The sequence below is a fragment of the Mugil cephalus genome, chromosome 1 (genome assembly GCF_022458985.1).
Source record: "Mugil cephalus isolate CIBA_MC_2020 chromosome 1, CIBA_Mcephalus_1.1, whole genome shotgun sequence".
Taxonomy (NCBI): Eukaryota; Metazoa; Chordata; class Actinopteri; order Mugiliformes; family Mugilidae; genus Mugil; species Mugil cephalus.
Window position 1 is genome coordinate 35457462 of NC_061770.1, and position 19272 is coordinate 35476733.

General features: G+C 42.2%; 1 protein-coding gene across 2 annotated transcripts; it reads left to right on the forward strand.

The window, feature by feature from the left end:
* Window positions 1-309: 309 nt before the first annotated feature.
* Window positions 310-18463, forward strand: mtm1 (myotubularin 1). Of its 2 annotated transcripts, none has more exons than XM_047572159.1 (16): window positions 310-388; window positions 4679-4760; window positions 6355-6427; window positions 7497-7591; window positions 7684-7794; window positions 8928-9029; window positions 9909-9992; window positions 10707-10856; window positions 11678-11863; window positions 12878-13060; window positions 13135-13290; window positions 13421-13468; window positions 13570-13662; window positions 15107-15220; window positions 15311-15487; window positions 16080-18463. In XM_047572159.1, the coding sequence occupies exons 2-16, from the start codon at window positions 4704-4706 to the stop codon at window positions 16254-16256; spliced, it is 1806 nt and encodes a 601-aa protein (XP_047428115.1). In that variant the 5' UTR covers window positions 310-388; window positions 4679-4703; the 3' UTR covers window positions 16257-18463. The 2 variants fall into 2 exon arrangements, with proteins under 2 accessions (XP_047428115.1, XP_047428124.1); XM_047572168.1 differs by having other exon boundaries at window positions 16083-18463.
* Window positions 18464-19272: the final 809 nt, after the last annotated feature.

Sequence of the window (19272 nt, forward strand, 5' to 3'; positions counted from 1 at the left end):
GGGAGACTCATCTCATGCTAAAGAAATTATCAAACTTAAAAATTTCTCAGGAAGTTCAGACAATAGAATATATAAATAGAAATAGAAATCAATGAAAAAGAATATATATATATATATATATATTCTGCAACAACCTAATAAAAAAGTTAAAAAAATGAAAAAAAAAACACCCGACATGCTATTTATATCGAAATACTCTGTAATTTTGCCGTTTCCTGAGGCTACGTTTGAAGACTACCACGCCCAGCATCCCTTGCGAGCTCCGGTTTGACAACCAGCCAATCAGCGCCGCGGAATCGAGGCACGTGACTCGGGGTGAGTTCCTGTAGTGGCAGGGGGGGAAACAGATCGACACCGTCAGCCACAGGGGAAGAGTCGCACTTTGCAGGTAATTTACAACATTTGACCGAGACAGGGCCACGCAAGTCCACGCTAGGCGTCTTTCGGGAGGCTTTACCGTGCGTTATATCTGCGCGTGGGTCAGAAATTGGCCGAATATGTGGCGCTGCGAGCCGTTGTTCCGTCTAGGCCTGCGCTATTTCCTGGTCCGACTCCACAGCTGTGTCTATGGGAATGGCTAAGTTGGAAAAGTTTAGTTGAGGGGTTTAGGAGCTCCCTCGTCCTCCGCTCCTCTTTTAAACGTCCAGTGTGGTGTGAATATGCCGTGGACCGCTTTCCACGCCGTGTGCACCCGCGCTAGTGAAGCTACGTGTTGTGTTTTTGTGTGTTTGAGTGGAAACCAAAGTGTCCCGTCGGGTTTGTTGTTGTCTGTTGGGGTGGGAGGAAGGGGGGAGGGCGCTAATTACATTTTTACTTTTTGACCTCACAAAAATATATTAAACTTACATCTTTATATATTAACACCTAAATATAAAACCTAAACACAAAGAGGAAGTCCCCATATATATTTACACCGCAGCACAACAAGAGAATTAAAAGGAATAGATAGTAACTAAGGAAGAAATGTTAAATACTAATGTCAGTGAATGTGTTGAGTTCAATGTCTGTTATGGACATTTTAAGCACCAACTGTTTGGAGAAACACAAATGCATTAACACTGACATTTTATTTAATTTTTATGCTTGCAGAAAAGTAAAATTAGACATTTTGCAGGCGTAGCGTCACGAGTGGCGTTAAACAGGGGTGTTAAACATACGGCCCGTGACCTTAAACAGGGCCATCAGATGGTCCAGTTTGGCCCACTGGTTGTATCTCGACCTTCAGACTTAAATCTAATGAAATTTTAGTCCAGGTGCACAGTACAACTGCAGATTAAAACATAATCCAGAAGAAGAGAAGAAGAAAAAAAATCTGGGTGGCGATATGTGTCTTTTCAGCGGGTTAATACCATGATAATACGACCCCCATTCCGGTTGGTTCTTCTACCTTTACCTTCTTCTTCTTCTTCTGCGACCAGTGTCTTGCATGTTTTTGTTGCGGGCTCATAGCCATAGCGTTTGTGGAGCATGCTCACTAGTTGAACTCGGACTAATGTGTTTACACGAGCTTAAATTGTCCAGTTAAAGTCGGATTAAGGCAATAATTTGTTTTGTTTTTTTCCCCACGTGCATGTAAACGTACTGATAGATAGCCAGGCCATTAAAGGCATTAAACAAAAAACAACAGAAGTTTAAAGTTGTTCTAAAACAAAGTGAAAGGCAGTGGAGTGACGCCAGCTACAAGGTTAACGTGTTCATGTCTGGACATGTTTGTCAAAAATCCTGCAGCACCGTTGGACCGCAAGTTGGAGGACGTGAAGTTGAAGACGTCGCCTATGTCGGTACAAATTCCTCTCCCCCTCCTGCTTGTGTCTTAAGAAAAGTCCTCCCACCTCGTACACAAACAGACGCACCATCGGACCTCCATACGAGACGTATTGTACATGTAGGGAGTCGCACGCAATGCAAGTTAAAAACAGGTGAAAACTGATGGTGAGCTCAGACCAGACAGGTTTTGGTCGTCTCTCCGTGGTCCCAGGTTGGGATCCACTGATGCGTTGCTAGGGTCTACGTTGACTTTAAACCGCCAGAACTGAACAGCAGATGAAAGCAACGCACCCTGAGTTGTTGTTACGTATCGGTTGTCGTGCTGTTGTGAAGTCTCGTGAACGTTTTGGGGCTTATGAGCTTAAAGATTTGAAGCCTCGAAGCGTCAAAGACGGACGCTACCTCTGACCGTGTCTTCATTCAGACACACTGTCCAGACATGAAAGTGTTTCAACAACAATGTCATTTTATCAGTAAGAATTTGAATGTGTCGGCCTGTTACTACTTATTATGTGAGACACGGCTCAGATTGATATGACACGTTCTTGGTGTGAAGTGAGATCACGCGTATTTCTCAGTATCAAACGTCCCATCACTTGCTACTATGATACTGGTTTGGCCTGTTTCATTTCAGATTCGGCTTCATGTGGCCACTTGAAGTAAAACGAGTTTGACGCCTCTGATTTAGATTAAGATTTATTCCGTTATCGGTCCATCATCCGGAAAAACTGTGTCTCTGCATTTTCACCCATCCATCCATCCAACCAACCAACCAACCAACCAACCATCCATCCATCCATCCATCCATCCATCCAACCATCCATCCATCCACCCATCCATCCATCCGTTCGTTTACATGGTAATGTTTAGCCCGGGGTGCACCCTCCACCATGGACAGTCGGGATTCAAACCTGTGCACCGTCTTCGGTCCCAGGCTTCGTTTCTAACCACTGCGCCACAAGACTTATAAGAACAAATCCAATTTTTATGTCAGATCAGATGCTGAGATGCTAATATCGTGAAGTTTTAATCAGTGTGGTAGTTCCCTCCTTTTCCAAATGTTGTGTTCATCTATATACGGGAAATTAGTGATTTGCTGGCAGGAGTTAACATCTTTGTGTATCTAAATTCCAGTTAGATTTAGTTTAGTTCAGATCTGATACCGATCTTTTAATATTCAGTATCCCAGTCCGGTCGTAAACGTCCTAAAGTCTTTTACTTGTCTTCTCTTAGAGTTGACTGGATTCCAGTCCAATAAATCTTTCTGTCTAAGTTAATGTAGTGTGGAGAGGGGGAACTCTTACCCGATGTTCTCTTCTCCAGAAATGTTCTGGTCCTCCAACGCTGCCATAAACTCACTAACCCTCTCTGGGAGATTTGTACCAGGAAAATGTCTTTTAAACGCTCAGTATTTGTTGTTTGTGTTTACTCAGTTGGTCGCGTTGAATGACGACCACGTACATCCACCTCACCAAACATCCACATAGTTTATACATTTCTACTGCATTAATTCCTCTCTCAACCAGTAAAAAATGTTGTGGGCACGTGATAATGCATGAAAAATGTAACGTAGTACTGTGATATTGTCTTGTAGTGTAATTTTAAAGTGTGTGATGTGCTGAAAAGAAGATAAATGAATAAGATGCAGGCTGAATGACTTTGACGTCCTGTTTGATTATAAGGTTGTATTGATTGTGATGATATATCAAATAATAATACCTTTAGTTTGATCATGTTTGATTATATTGAATTCCAACGATATGTCCGATCATAATGTCATTAGCTTGATTACAACATTAAGTTTGATATGATGGTTCTTCACCAGGTTTATGCTACTAGAACACAAAGAAACACAAAAAAAAAAAATAGAAAATGTATTTGAAGTTGATCACGATGCTCCAGAGCCACATGGCTCATCAACAGTGACGAAGATGATTGGTTAAAATAGTGGTGAGGGTTTGCCCCATGTAGGGGATGGACAAGAGAGTGACTTGTGACGTCCCAGAGGTATAAAAGATGAGGACAGTGGTCCTCTTACCTCAGACCGGGGTCATGGTGACCAGTTTTTGTCCTGTGATGCTCTGGACTTAGACTCCTGATGATTGTTTGAGACTCCAAAGAGAAGTTATCTTCAGGCTGAACTGGACTAAGTTTTACAAGGGTCTCCTATTTCGGAATAATTTGACACAACAGCCCTAGTGTGAAGCCAGATACAGGTCAGGTAATATAAAAAGCGCCCGATGCTGACTGTGACGTACCTAATGTAGACATCATAAATTCCATCTGTTGAAAGACAGTTTTTCTGTGATCCAGACTTTGATTCCCTGTGTCCTTGAATCCAACTTTACGTTCTGTTCTCAGCTCCTCTGATCAACGGTAACGGTGTGAAATGTGTAACCAGCGCAAGGCTGTGGTTTCCCTTTTCAGATTCATAATGAATTGGAAATCATATTGTTTGAGATTATATAACACGATAACACTGAATATGATGCAATTTATTGCTCAAGTTATGATTTTATGGTGCAGCGACTTCAGGTGTCAGTAAGCGATTGTGTTCTGACAGATAATAAAACAGCTGGATAATCGTTGTGGGACGACTTTTGTCCACGTAAACGTATCCGGCATTGATAAGGACATTGGACAGTCTCCCATCCTTAGGCTGTAGGGATGTTGCAATGAGTTTTTGTTTTCTTTTTTTGGGAGGGTTTGGCAGTTCGCCTGGATACGACTTTGTGGGCTCATTTTTGCTTTAAAGCCTCACTTTGTTGGTGTTGCTGACCTCGTGTGTTCCTGTGTTAATGCTTATTGGGTCCATACCAGTTGAAGAGGTGGTGAAGAAAATATGTAGGTGTGTCGTGGTTTTGGCTGATGAAAAACCCACTAACAGCCTACGTGTCGCTTTCTTTCTCAGCCTGTGGAAGCGTCCTCCATGAACGATGGCCTCGCCAGTCTCGGTCTACAACTCCAACGCCTTAGACACACACATCCCCAGCGTAAGTCCACTTGCGTCTTTGCTCCCGTCTGTTTGTGTTGTGTGTAGTTTGCAGTGGGACCAGCACTAGCTAGTTAAGGTATAAATATGCTAAGCTCGTCCTGAGAGCTGTTGGCGTACGTATAGAGGCAGAGGTCTTCAGTTTTCAAAGCGGCAGTTTTAACAACGTCGCATATTTTGCGAGTACACACCATCGCTTCCAAACGATAATCGTTATATCTCGTCTCGCGACATCCCATACTTCTCTTAAATTCTCATCACTTCTCTTTGAGGAAGATGCAAAGCAAACCAACGTCAACTTCCCCATTAAAAGTCCTGCGACTTCTGCGAGGCGCTGCCCTCGTTCTGGACCACAAGCCGGCCTGTGTTGTTTGGTTTCGTAGCGCCGTCGAATAGTGAACCCTTTCACCGCAGCAACGGTTTCATTTCATTACAAGTCACACTTCCCCTTCTATTCTATAAGAAACATCAATTTTTGTCACATATCTGAAATGTTGTGACTCGCTCTGTTGTGTATCTTTGGTTTTGCCATTGTTGTGGAAAAACGTCGTCTTTGATTAAAGTTTGATTCGAGACCTACATTTAAAACTAAATAGTACAACACAGTCTAGTGGGGCCACATTACATTATATGTGAAAGTGGTGGAAAATGCCAGGCACTTATAAATAAATACTTGGCAGAGGATTTGGATGAACAGTCTTTCACCATCTGTAATGGGCTCATTTAATTCAGTCGTGTGCTTCTCACAGTCGTCCCACATGGCGTTTGCTCACTGTGGTTTGGGCTTTGTTTGAAGCCCCAAGAGGCTCATGTAAGTTTGTGTTTTTTGAGGTGTAGTACAGTGTACTAGTTGGTGCTGTGTCTGTTTTTTTACCAGTCCGGTTAATTTTTGTCTCAATTTCCTGCTTCACTTTCAACGAAGGCGACTTAAACTCGCCGAATTTTGCCTTTTTTCATGCTCGCAAAAAAGAAAATCAGACATTTTGCAGATGGTAGCGTGGTAACGCCAAAACAGACCCACTGGAGGCTCCAGTCTGGGGTTCAGTTTGCAAAGAACCAGCATTTTTCAATAATATTGTCTCCTTAGCCTAAGTCTTTCCACTAGGGGGCGCATGGTTTTTATAAAAGTCGAAGACTGAAGGCTCGTTTAAGACGCTGCAACCTACGTAGGTGTGATACTTGTGTGCGCTCGTCTGGTTCGGTCTGTAACAACTCCACCCAAACACTAGAGGGCACTGTTTTTTTTTTCCTACTTCCTGCTTCACTTGCAACAATTAAAACTTTTGCCGAAATTTCACCAAACATGAGTCGTACAAACGTCTCCAAACCTCCTCGGTTAACCTTATCGGTTCTTTATTGGTCTAAAACAATCAATTACATGCTCCTACCAAGTGGACCAATCACAGCTGTTGTGGTCTGCACTGTGTGGAGCTCAGTGTGGGAGTAACCAGACTGGAAACACTCCTACTAGTCCGAATAGTTTCACAGAGTCTGAATATTTACTTACTGTGTTTGTTGTTGATGCAGTGATTTTATCAAAATGAGAGTGAATGTGATTCATTATTTCTAATACAACGTTGGTGTGTTGTGTGTAGATCCCCAGAGAGTCTCAGAAGATGGAGTTGTTAGCAAATGTGTCTTTACTGCCGGGAGAAGATCGAATTATAGGTGAGTACGAACCACATTGATATGAATAAATGAACACGGTCAGTGACGAAACATTGAGGCGCCTCAGGGTTTTCTACACGTCTGCATAGAAATTTGAACAAAACATCAGCGGATTTTCATGGAAGTAGATAAAGAAAACCAAGTTATACAAATGAAACATATAAATGAAATATTTACAGGATAATGAGCCAGTATCACATATCTGTGACTCAGGTCAGCAACCGTGGTGTGATGGACAAAGACACTGGTCTCAGTCCAAAAAGAACGTATGGGACAATGTTTAGTGGACAGATAGTTTGGTTTTTGTCATGTTCCAGCATCAGAACCTCATCCCTCCATGAAACATGGGGGCGCTAGAGTCCTGGTCTGAGTCTGTTCTGCTGCATCTGGTCATTATTGATGGACCAATGAACTCTGAACTCTACCAGTGAACTCTAAAAGAAAATGACAGGACATGAGTCCATGAGATGAATGGGAGGAGAGACTGGAGGGAGGAAGGAAGGAAAGAGGGAAAGAGAAGGAATGAAAGGAGGAAGGAAAGATGGAAGGAGGGTAGGGAGGAAAGACGGAAGGGAATATGGAAAGAAAGGAGGAAGGAAGGAAACCAGGAATGATGGGAGATGGAAGGAAAGAAGGGAGGAAGGGGAGAGGGAAGCAAGGAAAGAGAAGGAAAGAAAGAGGGGGTGAAAGAGAAGGAAAGAAAGAGGGAGTGAAAGGAAGGAAGGAAGAGAACAAAGAAACTGGGTCATGCATCAAGACAACGAGCTGGAAACGTTTCATTGCTGCACAGTTGGGTCGGTTGGATTTGTTCAGTTTTGAGTTCAGTCGCTCTAATAAGCCTCAGCAGAGATCCAGCCTGTACAGTTGCTTTAGTAACGTATGTATTTACTCACAGGGTCTGTTCTTACAGTTCAGTTAAATAGTTTCTATGAAGAAACACAGACTTTGTCTCTAGAGGCTTTAACCTGAAACATTCAGACTCCTCTTATTCCTTAGTTATGTTATATACTATACACATTATATGGAGTGAAGAAATCCCCTGATTGTGTTTGCATGCGTCTATTTCCAGATAAAGACATCATCTACATCTGTCCATTCAATGAAGCTGTGAAAGGCAAAGTGTTGATCACCAACTACAGACTCTACTTCAAGAGCTCAGATGCCGTAAGTCCCATTAAACTCAGACGAAAGGGACGCCCGACAGCCCATGCACATATGTATGTATACATACGTTCTTTTAACTCTGCGTGTCGTAGGATTTGGCGGTGACGCTGGACGTTCCTCTCGGCGCCATCAGTCGAGTTGAGAAGATGGGCGGAGCCTCGAGCAGAGGGGAGAACTCGTACGGCCTGGACATCACCTGCAAGGTGTTTGTGTGCATGTTTGTGCTGCTTTACAGTGGTCAGTAGTCAAATCATTGCTTTATATGAGCAGATAAACAGATCAGACGGGACTGGGGCTGGGTACCGACCAAATATCAAAATAATAAATTATCTTTCGGCGCCTGATTCCAACATCCAAGAAAGTAAATCTTAGCCATTGCGAGCCAATAATCATCTTTGTGTCAAGATCTTAAGTCGCTGGTGTAACGTGGAGTTGGAGGGAAGCTTAGCCACAGTTGCTAGTAGCGTAGCGTCAGCATTGATAAAGTTCCAAGGGCAGGAGATGAAGTGAAGGGATTTCTACAAGCTGCATTTATTTAACACAAAGCTAACGAGTGCATGAAGACAGATCTCTGCACACATTCTGTAATACTAGATTAAAAAGAAGGAAGGAAGGAAGGAAGTGTATTTTTGTTGTTGTTCAAACTGCAACCGGTATCGAAACCAATGTATCAAAATTGGCATCATATCAAAAGATTTTTAAAGATACAGGACAGTGAATAACATTAAAACCATCTTGTGATAATTCAGTGTTCTGCCGGGAAACTTTTGGACCTGGTATTCATTCACATGGATGTTACTTAGACTTGCAGCACCCACCTAGACCAGACCAGACACCCCCACCCTATAGCAATGACACTCCTTGCAGCAGCCAACAAAAAACTCAAAATAACAAAAACATGAAGAACAGTACAAGGTGTTGACCTGGCCTCCAAATTCACTAGATCCCAAACTGTGATGAAGTATCTGTCGGATGATCCACTGGACCAAGGCTGATCCACAGAGGCCCCTCCCCCCAGATGTTAATCCAAGGTCTGATTATGACCTAATGGCAGCCTAACATTTTCTGTAACTCGTGATCAGGAGGAATTTTTGACGATTCCTCTCTTGAAATTCAAAACAAGCCGCTGAATGACACTTGAATCTCTTTACACTGGCAGGAAACAGACAATATATAATATTGGTTCATTTTCCTGAACAACTTTGCACTTTCAGGATCTTCTTAAACATTGAACCTGTACTATATCTATATGAATAAATCCACATCCTAAATAGAAATGAACTCCGAAGGCGTGCTAGCCTAATACCGCTAACGGGTGTATCTGATGTGTCTTCAGGACATGAGGAACTTGAGGTTTGCCTTGAAACAAGAAGGACACAGCAGAAGAGACATCTTTGAGCTCCTCTTCAAACACGCCTTCCCCCTCTCACATGGTCTGGTAAGTCGCCGTTAAACTTGTGGATGGATTTATGGTGGAAAAAAGGAAAGGGCTGCTATTTTTGACGGTTTTATTCTCACTGGTCGTAAAAAAACAGTTACATAAATACATATTTATACATTTAGAATATGTTTTATATGAAGTCTGCCAATGTCAAATTCTATTTATACCAACAAAAATAGTATTTAAATAGACAGAGACCAATAGACAGTACATTCTGTTCTGTTTTGGTTTTAACGGCTTATTGTTTTTAGTCGTTGTTTGCACGACATGAGCTTGTAGTTCCCATAACACACATGGAAAACTTACACTGTTTTAAACGTATTTTAAACGTACGTATGTGGAAAATTACTGCCTGTACAACCGATGTAGTGCAACAAAAACTAATCAGAAGTGCTTATGAATGGAATATTACAGGTGCTTCTAGCTACTGTTCATACACAGGGCGGCCATCTTGGTAACTCAACTTGGGCGTAGTGAGGATTCTACGACTTTCTGAGCAGAAAATCCGACTTTTCCAGTTGAAATTTTCAACTTCAGAGGTTCAGAGACAGAAATATAACTCGTCTTAAGGGAAAGTTTCAGTTGCCTTTGTTTAAAGTGAAGCAGGAAGTAGAAACAAAAATCCGACTGCCAAAAAAAGACACAGCGCTGACTAGTGTGTGGGAGGAGTTGTTACAGAGCAATCTCTTATATCCTCTTTTGAAGTATGTATTTATTTATTTAGTAATGAATGTCTACGTTCATAGGTTACACCGTCTATGTCCCACCGTACCTTAATGAGCTGTTAGTTTTACTCTTGGAGATTGAACCCTATAATGAGCCGATGTGTTCTGCTCATATCAAATTAACCCGACGCCGTCTCGTCCTTCCATCCAGCCTTTGTTTGCGTATGTGAATCAGGAGAAGTACAGTGGGAAGGGCTGGTCCATCTACAACCCGGTGGAGGAGTTCAGACGGCAGGTAAGACGAGTCTTTCTAATTTAATCTTTCTAATTTTTTTGAAATCTTCATTTAAAGTATGGATTATGATTTTCTTGTGATTTTATTTTATGTTATATTGTATGTATTTTTATTGTGTGTGGACCCCGGCTAATGGGGAAATGAAACTGAACTAAAAAGCTTTTACGGCCACATTTAATTCGGACACTTGTTAAACAAAGCTAAATGTCTTGCGTATTTTTAGTTTAAGTAGCCATCTCTCGCTTTGATGACTTTTGCACACACTGCCTCGCCAAGGGTGAATTTGTGAAATGCTTGTAGGGCCTTATAATCAGTAACACCATCACTAAGGCTGGGTACATTTCACCCAATAAAAACTACTTCTCATCAAAATATATTGAAGTACAACAACACATGGTAAATTGAAGTACTTTTCTTTTATTTTCAACTTCACAACTTTTCGTAAAATCAGGGAATCTTTAAGGAATAGGTCTTTTAACAAATAATGGTGCTAGGAACTTGACATTGGGTCCACCCATTCCTAAATGGCTTGAGATATTATTTCCCAGTGAAGGCCAAATAAGTCAGAAATGTTTTAAACCATTAAGACAAACCATGGAAATTATTTATGGGTATTTAGTAGAGGTGTTTCATAATTCAAACTAAACGTTGAACAACTCTGTGTTGGCGTCTCATTGCTGTAGTCATGAGGTGACGATGATCTTTCTCCTCCAGGGTTTACCTAATAACAAGTGGCGTTTTACATTCATCAATGAGAGCTACGACCTGTGTGACACCTACCCCACTGTGCTGGCTGTACCCTTTAAAAGTACAGAGGAGGACCTCAGACGAGTGTCTGCCTTCAGGTCAAGAGGACGCATACCGGTGAGAGTCTGACGCATTGATGCATAGATGCATGGCGGGGCTTTGTGGGCGTATTTGTTCTTGAAGAGAAAGCGCTTTCCCAGTGTTTTGTGTTGTGGTGCTGAACCAAAATCATCAACATCCATTCAACGTCCACTCGTCCATTCTTGAGGACGGATGCCAATTTCACCGATTCATTCGGCCATGTCAAACCACATGCTGACGATTCAGCCGGGTGGGTATAGAGGAGACACCACAGTGCGTTTTGTGTGTCATCTTCTGGCAATTTGAAACCAAAGTTAACCCTTACGTTAACTCCTCCTCAGGCATTTTTGTACATTTTTTTTCCCCAAACTTTTTAATTTCATTTGGTGATTATTTTGGTACAGGAAATAATCACCATTAAATGGTACTGATGGTGCTGAGTTGTTGCCTTTTTTTTATACAGGCTATACATATCAGCAGCTCTCAGTATGTAGCACATGTATTGTCTCTTCTCAGCATATGTATTCAGGCCAAGAATATAGATTTATTACTTTCTACTGGGTTGTGACCCCCAATTTTATCCCATAACAATCGTGTGACTCCTAGTGTGAACTGGGCCTTAATATGTTGTGTCACCACAAAAGCTTAATTGCACCGTGGCATAGTTTTTGTCCATCTAGATCTCCACAGACACGTCAGGATTGGTTGTTTGGATGTTGACAATACTTTGCAAATTGTGACATTGTTCTTTCCACATGAAATGTGCCATCAGTTGAGGTTTAATTCTGCCAGACGTTAGCGTCATGTCCCTCAGTGCTGACTAGACCCCTCTAAATGTGAATGTGTTCGTGTCCTAGGTCCTGTCATGGATCCACAGGGAGAACCAGTCCGTGATCGTCCGCTGCAGTCAACCTCTCGTCGGCATGTCCGGCAAAAGAAACAAGGACGACGAGCGCTACCTGGACCTGATAAGGGAGGCTAACGACACGCCCAAGCTTACCATCTACGACGCCCGACCCAGCGTCAACGCAGTGGCCAACAAGGTCAGACGGGAAACAAACAACAAGTCTTGGCTCAGCTGATACGGGAGTCTCCTTGAAATAGTGGTTGTCACAGAAAAGTGAAAGCAACATATGGCTTATTTTGTAGGGACGTCTCCATCAAACCAAAACTATGTCCCTGCAGCGTCAAAACCTCATCTTCCTCTTCTGTTTTGGTGGTTGACATGTGGTAAAACTGCCAAAAATATAGAAGAAGGGGAATCACAGGTTTGCTTTGTGTTAGTTGGCTTCGTAACTGGAAGACGCAATCGGAGATTTGCATTTTGAGTTCCTGCTGCTTTGTTACTCATCAGGAGTCATTATTTTTTCTAAAAGTATTTTTTCTAAAAGTAAGATTTGGGACTAATCAGGTGTAACATTATGACCCAATATCCTAATATTGTGTAGATCTCCCTTGTGCCTCCTCCTTCTGGTTATAGTTATGTGAGTGTCAATGGATGTTCCACATAAAAAAAGAAAACTCCCCCCAGGTCATTTTGAACTGAACCTGACTTTGGCCAATGCAATTGGTTGGTTGGTGTCTCGTTCACTTTTTCTTTAGTGATAGTGATCTTAGCCTATTTTGGGCTAAGATCACTATAGTCACATTGAACATTGTGGAGCTCCTTCATGGTCTTGATCTTGATCTTGGTCTCCAGAAGTTTCACAAAAGTCAGAATCACTCTAAGTGGCGTTTTTATTGAGTAATCGAAGTTGGCACACAGTTACAAAATGTGTTGGTTGAATCCTACAGTGACTTTTATATATAATTTACATCACCGCATTTTGTAACTGTGTGCCAACTTCGATTACTCAATTAAAAACGCCACTTAGAGTGATTCTGACTTTTGTGAAACTTCTGGAGACCAAGACCAAGACCACGAATGAGCTCCACAATGTTCATGAACAACTTCTCGATTTGCTTTGACTATGTCCTCACTACCCTCTGTGGTGAGTTAAAATGCAGTAGGTGTGTAGGGGAAGTACCTGTGGTCTGAATCTGTCTTTGCCTCCCAGGCCACTGGAGGAGGCTACGAGGGCGATGAGTACTCAAATGCAGAACTGGTCTTCCTGGACATCCAGAACATCCACGTCATGAGGGAGTCCCTGAAGAAACTCAAAGACATCGTGTACCCCAACGTGGAGGAATCCCACTGGCTGTCGAGTCTAGAGTCCACACACTGGCTAGAACACGTCAAGGCAAGGACAGCTCGAATCGTTTTTCACTTCACGTGTTGCTTCTTGGTTCTGAGCCCTGTTCTTTTTGGGAGCAGCTGGTGCTGTCGGGAGCCATTCAAGTAGCAGACAAGGTCTCCAACGGGAACTCGGTGGTGGTTCACTGTAGCGACGGCTGGGACCGGACGGCTCAGCTCACGTCTCTGGCCATGCTCATGTTGGACTGCCACTACCGCACCCTCAGAGGGTTCCAGGTCAGTAAATGGACCGACATTAAAGGGGGAACCGCTGGAACTGAGATAGGGAATGGTTCTTAAAGAACAAAAGTAACAAAAGTCACGCCAATTATCTGACTTAAGCCAGTGTTTGTGTTTATTTGTTTAGGTCCTGATTGAGAAGGAATGGATCAGCTTCGGGCACAAATTCTCCTCGGTAAGTAACACTTTCACAAATCCTGTCAGTGTGTTTTGACATATGACTCAGAGGGCTGACAAAAGAATAAGTTCCTGTTTATTTCGTGTGTGTTTGTGCAGAGGATAGGTCACGGTGACAAAAACCATGCGGATCAGGACAGATCGCCCATCTTTGTTCAGTTCATTGACTGTGTGTGGCAGATGACTAAACAGGTACGTCTTCTGGGGAACACAGAGGGATTTGCCTCCTATGACCCCACTTCCAGTAGACCCCCTGATGACCCACGTCACTGCCATGTCACAATCCTCCAATACTTTCTTGTAATTGCCAATCATCAACAATGTGCACATTTGGGGGATTCTTGTTACATGTTAATGCTAATGCATCCATCCAGTGCGTGAGAGTGTAGTGGTTGGTGAATATAGTTCCATCCATTCATAGTCAACTTTTTAAAATAACACTCATGGTGTATATATTCTCTAAAATTCAACTTTGTAGTAGTTGTAGAACTTTGTATATTCTCTAAAATATGTGTTTCCCACGCCCATTCTTGCCAAAACAGTCAGTTGAACTATGCTAACCGCTGTTTGCAGGCTATAGTGTTTGAGATCTTTTGCCTCCAGTTAAGCCCCGCCCCTAAAAGAAACAACAAACTTCACACTGATGAGGGGTCTATGATCCTAGCTATCAGCTATTCAGATGATATGGAGCTTTAAGGAGGTTCCGTTCAAGGGCTTTTGCTTTTCTGATCTTGAATAAACTAAACGTCCTCACCTCCAACCCTCTATTCTATGAATGGGCTAGTCTGACTCCTTAATAACCTCTGCAACATTTTCCACCTTTACGTTGTCCCGAGGAAACTTTCTTCTTCTGTTAAACCCAACAATTAGTGTTTGTTTGTTTACTGTTTGTTTTTGGTGGCAACTGGGTGGTGTTGAGTAGCGTATTGAATGACTTCAGTTCCTCTTCTTCTATTTATAATTTCTGACAGCCTAACCCTAACCGCCACTAAAACAGAAGTAGAAATAGTCGTCATTTTACTACTTTTGCGACTACTTTCTAGAAATGAACTGGCAGAGCTTCACTTGCTGCAGGGCTTCTGCAAAATAAAGTCTAAAATTTGATAATCCCAATTTAAAGCCTTAAAAAGTCTTAAATGACATTTAATCCCGTCTTAAATCCTTATGTCCATTTATTCCATTACTTCATTTTCAGTATGACCCCCTCTGGCTCCCGTCTATTACGATTCTCTTCCCCATTAGCTGGTACCGTAGTTACCAGCTAGTCTTCCTGAGGTCCAAATTGATAGTTGAATGACAATGACTTTTGTTATTTTGAAAGTAATTCAGATTTTTCTTATTTTTTGTACTTTGTGTAGGTCTTAAATTTATCCCATAATGATTTTAAAAAGTCTTAAATTTCACTTATTCAGACCTGCTGAAAACCCTGTACCAACATCCCTGATTATCATCCCAAACAACAACTACTAATCATTACTATTAGTATTAATATTATAGTTATTATTTCAAAGCAGCCCTGACTTTTGGCGCCGCTAGACGTCTTATATGTGAAATAACTTTAGTTGCACATCAGACTTGTTGTTGCTCGGTCCACAGACGCCTTGTTTTTGATTTGTGTCCCCTCTCATCCTCCCAGTTTCCTACAGCCTTCGAGTTTAATGAAACCCTCCTGCTGACTATTCTGGATCACCTCTACAGTTGTCGCTTTGGGACTTTCCTCTACAACTGTGAGAGTGCACGTGAACAGCACGTAAGACTCTGCTGCCCTACAAATCTAGGTTGTGGTAGGTTGTGCGGTAACTCGACTGCAGGTGGTTTTTTTAATGCTCTTTCTCCGTAGGGGGTGAGGTCGAAGACGGAGTCTCTGTGGTCTATGGTCAACCATAAGATAGAGCGCTACCAAAACCCCTTCTACACCCTGGACTCCGGCAGGGTCCTCTACCCCGTCGCCAGCATGCGCCACCTAGAGCTGTGGGTTGCCTACTACATCCGCTGGAACCCACGTGTACGACAACAGGTAGGACTCCCTGCGTGTTCGTAGTGGTTTCAGGATGGGACCAGAGACGTACAAGAGAGCTAGGGCTGCTGGCTGTACTTTAAGCTCTTATGAGGTTAAATTAAAATAACAAGTTGTTAAGTTGGTAAAGTTGGTAATTTGATGTTAATCAGGACGATGTGCCAGAACTTAAAAACATTCTTCCTGTAATAAATACCAAAGCTTTCACACCCAGTTTTATTATCACTAGTTATAAAGAAATGTTGGTTTATACTTTTACTTATTTTTATATATGCTTCATGGGTGGTTGGCGTGGCAACTGGTGGTCGCCATTATCTAACAGCCTCTTTCTGTAGCGCCAGATAACTAAATGGAAACTACCTAAAATGACAGAAACATCTTTAAATTTAGTGTTTAAGTCCTGCCCACTAACATAGAGGAGGCGGAGCTTATAACCGGTACTGCAGCCTCCAGCCACCAGGGGGAGCTCTACTAGCTTTAGCCTCACTTTAGAGGAGCTATTCCGCCGTCCATCTTTGCACCGTCTACGATTTGTACTGACTTTCAATAATACGTGTGTGTGTGTTTGTGTGTCCTTGTGATTGTGTTCCAGCAGCAGAGTCCGGTGGAGCAGCGCTACAAGGAGCTCTTGGCCCTCAGAGATGAATACTTGAAGAAGCTGGAGCAGCTGGCCTTGTCCGACTCCACTTCCTCTCATCTGGCTAACAGCCCCAGTCCCCACACCTCCTCACCGTCACAGCAATTAACACACCTACACACCCCCTTCTGAGGGCTGTAGACACACACACACACACACACACACACTCAGATATCCAGTGTACTTATGTACTTGTTGACTTGCACTCGTGTCGTCTTCGGTCTGATTTGTGTTTCACACACATGCAGGGAATTAAGAATAATCATCGTGGTTAACCGAGAATGCTAATAGATTGGATGGCTAAATCTAATACCGTAGTGGTGATGGTGGTGACTTATGCAATATGTCACAGTACAGCCTTGACTTAAGACTTTTTAATACACACACACACACACACACACATCATACAGTGAAGCCTTAAAGACATTAAGTGGCTTTCAGTCAAAGGGCTCGAACCATAGACTGTATATAAATATGGACGACGCGTCTCCGCTTCCTTTCATTGGCCAAACTGACGCTATTTCCCCGGGGATGCGGGTGCCGCCATCTTGTGACTTTCGAAACCAGAGTCTGAGAGCGGAGCCACAATATTGATGCCCCGCCCACACTTCCTCCAAACTCACCCTCGTTTTGGTTTAATTAACACTCCACTCTGCTCTACCTCCACCAGTTACAAGGAAATGTCGGATGATACACTGTACTTATTTTTAAAAATAGTTTTTACAACTCTTTGCGGAGTGGTTGTCACGGCAACTGGTGGTCGCCATTATCTAACGTCCTGTTTCTATAGCGTCAAGTAACTGAAACGAAACTACCTACAATGACAGAAACCACCTTTAAAACAAAATTATTTTACGTGTATTTTGTTTTAGGCCCAAGTCCCGCCCACTAACATGGAGGGGGTGGAGCTTATGACCTGTACTGCAGCTACCAGCCACCAGGGGGAGCTCTACTTGCTTTGGCTTCACTTTAAAGGAGCAGTTCCCCCGGTAGAATTATAAACATAAAGGCCCATTGAAGGGATCATTAACTGCAATTTTTAAATAATATTGCAAATCACCCGAGCTTAATTTTTTCCACTAGGGGGCGCGGCTGTTTTATAAGGATCATGAAGCTCATGACCTATACTGCATGCCACCAGGGGGAGTTCCACTTGCTTTAGCTTCACTTTAAAGGTGCAGTTTCTCCATAGTCCATATTTATTTACAGTCTATGAGTTGAACGTACAGGACACACAACAGTTGTGTTTACAGCAGCAGCAGCAGTAGTTTACACTCTGCTAATGAACATAAAGGGATAGAATATTTGGTTTGACAAAAATCCACATTGCATTTCTTTGATTTATTTAGATATTCTCCCAAAAGCTAATCCGTGGACGTTTTTACAGTTTGATGCCAGTTGCTGCTGCACAGATGTCAGTGTCCTGTGTGGACAATCTAAACTACCCTTTATTCTTCCTGCGTTGCTGCCCTCTTCTCTTTTTTTTTTTTTTTAAATACAGGAAATTGATCAGGAATGCTGCAAAAACTGTCGCAGCAGAGTCGGTGGCTTCTTCGTTTTCCAGCCACGTTACGTTGTATCAGGTGTGTCAGGTTTTGAATGCATTGATGTGGATTTTTTTATTTTTATTTTTATTTTTTTTTTTTGCGTGAGGATTAAAGTGTTCCGCTGCTATCGGCTAACCTCCTCCTCCTCCTCCTCCTCCTCCTCCTCCCCCGACACCCCCACCCACACCCCCCCAGCAACGTTTACCAGCACTTTGTATTCAAGTCGCACTGATAGCAAACACAGTTCTAGCCAATATCTGAGCTCTTTTTGGAATTAACCAGTGATTTACTTGAATGAATGCACCTTTAATACAGTTGGAGTTAGGCTTCAGGTTCTCACGGTTGTGTAGGTCGGGGGAATGAAGTGGTGCTGGATCTTGTATCACCTCGTATACTGTAATATGCTCACAAGTCGCAGGGCCCTGGTTGGAGAGAGAAGCCAGTCTGTGCTTCTTAAAAAGCATCCTGGCATGGTCAGAACAAAAAAACAAAAAAATAACAAAACAAAACAAAAAAGCAATGAAATACAGTATTTTTGATAGAAAAGTGAAAATTTCCCTACATTTCAATTTTAAATGTAATCACAAGGGGCAGTTTTGACATTAGAAATCAATTTTTGTAATTTCCATTCGATCATTGGTTCCGATTAAATGGGCGGACATGTGTAAAACTGCTTTTATTTTATTTTTTTGTTTGTTTTATTTAAGTTGAAGGAAATCTCAATGTTGAACGCAGAGAGAATAAATGAAATGAAATGAAATGTAGGAATTAAAAATATTCCTGTCATCATTATTATTATTGTTATTATTATAAGGTGGTATACACTGATCAGGCATAACATTATGACCACGAACAGTTGTGATTCATCAGAGAATGGACCTTCTGAGGGTGTCCTGAATGTTGTTAGTGGGGGGCGTCTTTGGGTGCTGTGGGTTGAGGGGAGGGGTCTCTATGGTGGATCATCCCTCAGATACTTGATCAATTTGGAGGCAAGGTCAACACCTTGTGTTGATCTTCATGTATTTTTTTTTTTTTTTTTTTTTATAGTTCTTAAAGTGTTTTTGTTGGCTGCTGCCATCAAGGAGGAGTCGTTGCTATGGGGGGTGGATGGTACGTGTCAAAGTAACATCCACATGGATGAATACCAGGTCCAATAGTTTCCCAGCAGAACGCTGAATTGTTTTAATGTTATTTACTTCTCCTGTCAGTGGTCATAATGTTGTGGCTGATCGGTGTAAGTAAGACAATTCATCATTTTTTCACAATCAGATCTCACAAAAGTCATTATTGTGAGTTAGTCTGATCTTAACCTCAGTTCACTCTTGATCTAATTTGTCACAACTTGACAATTGAAAACATTTTTCTTTGTACCGTTTTAAAACGGGCCTCCGTAAAATTCCACACCAAGAACAAACACGTCCAAAAAGATCACGCTTCAGTATTTTAGGCTCACATCACTCACAACAGTGTGTATGTCGGTAACACAGGACTCACATTAGGACTTGACTCATAAATTAAACCCATTCCAGTTTGGTTATTTTTGAGAAAGTTTGACTCGAGATCAGAATAAACGATGAGAAGACGTCCAATACAAACGTAAT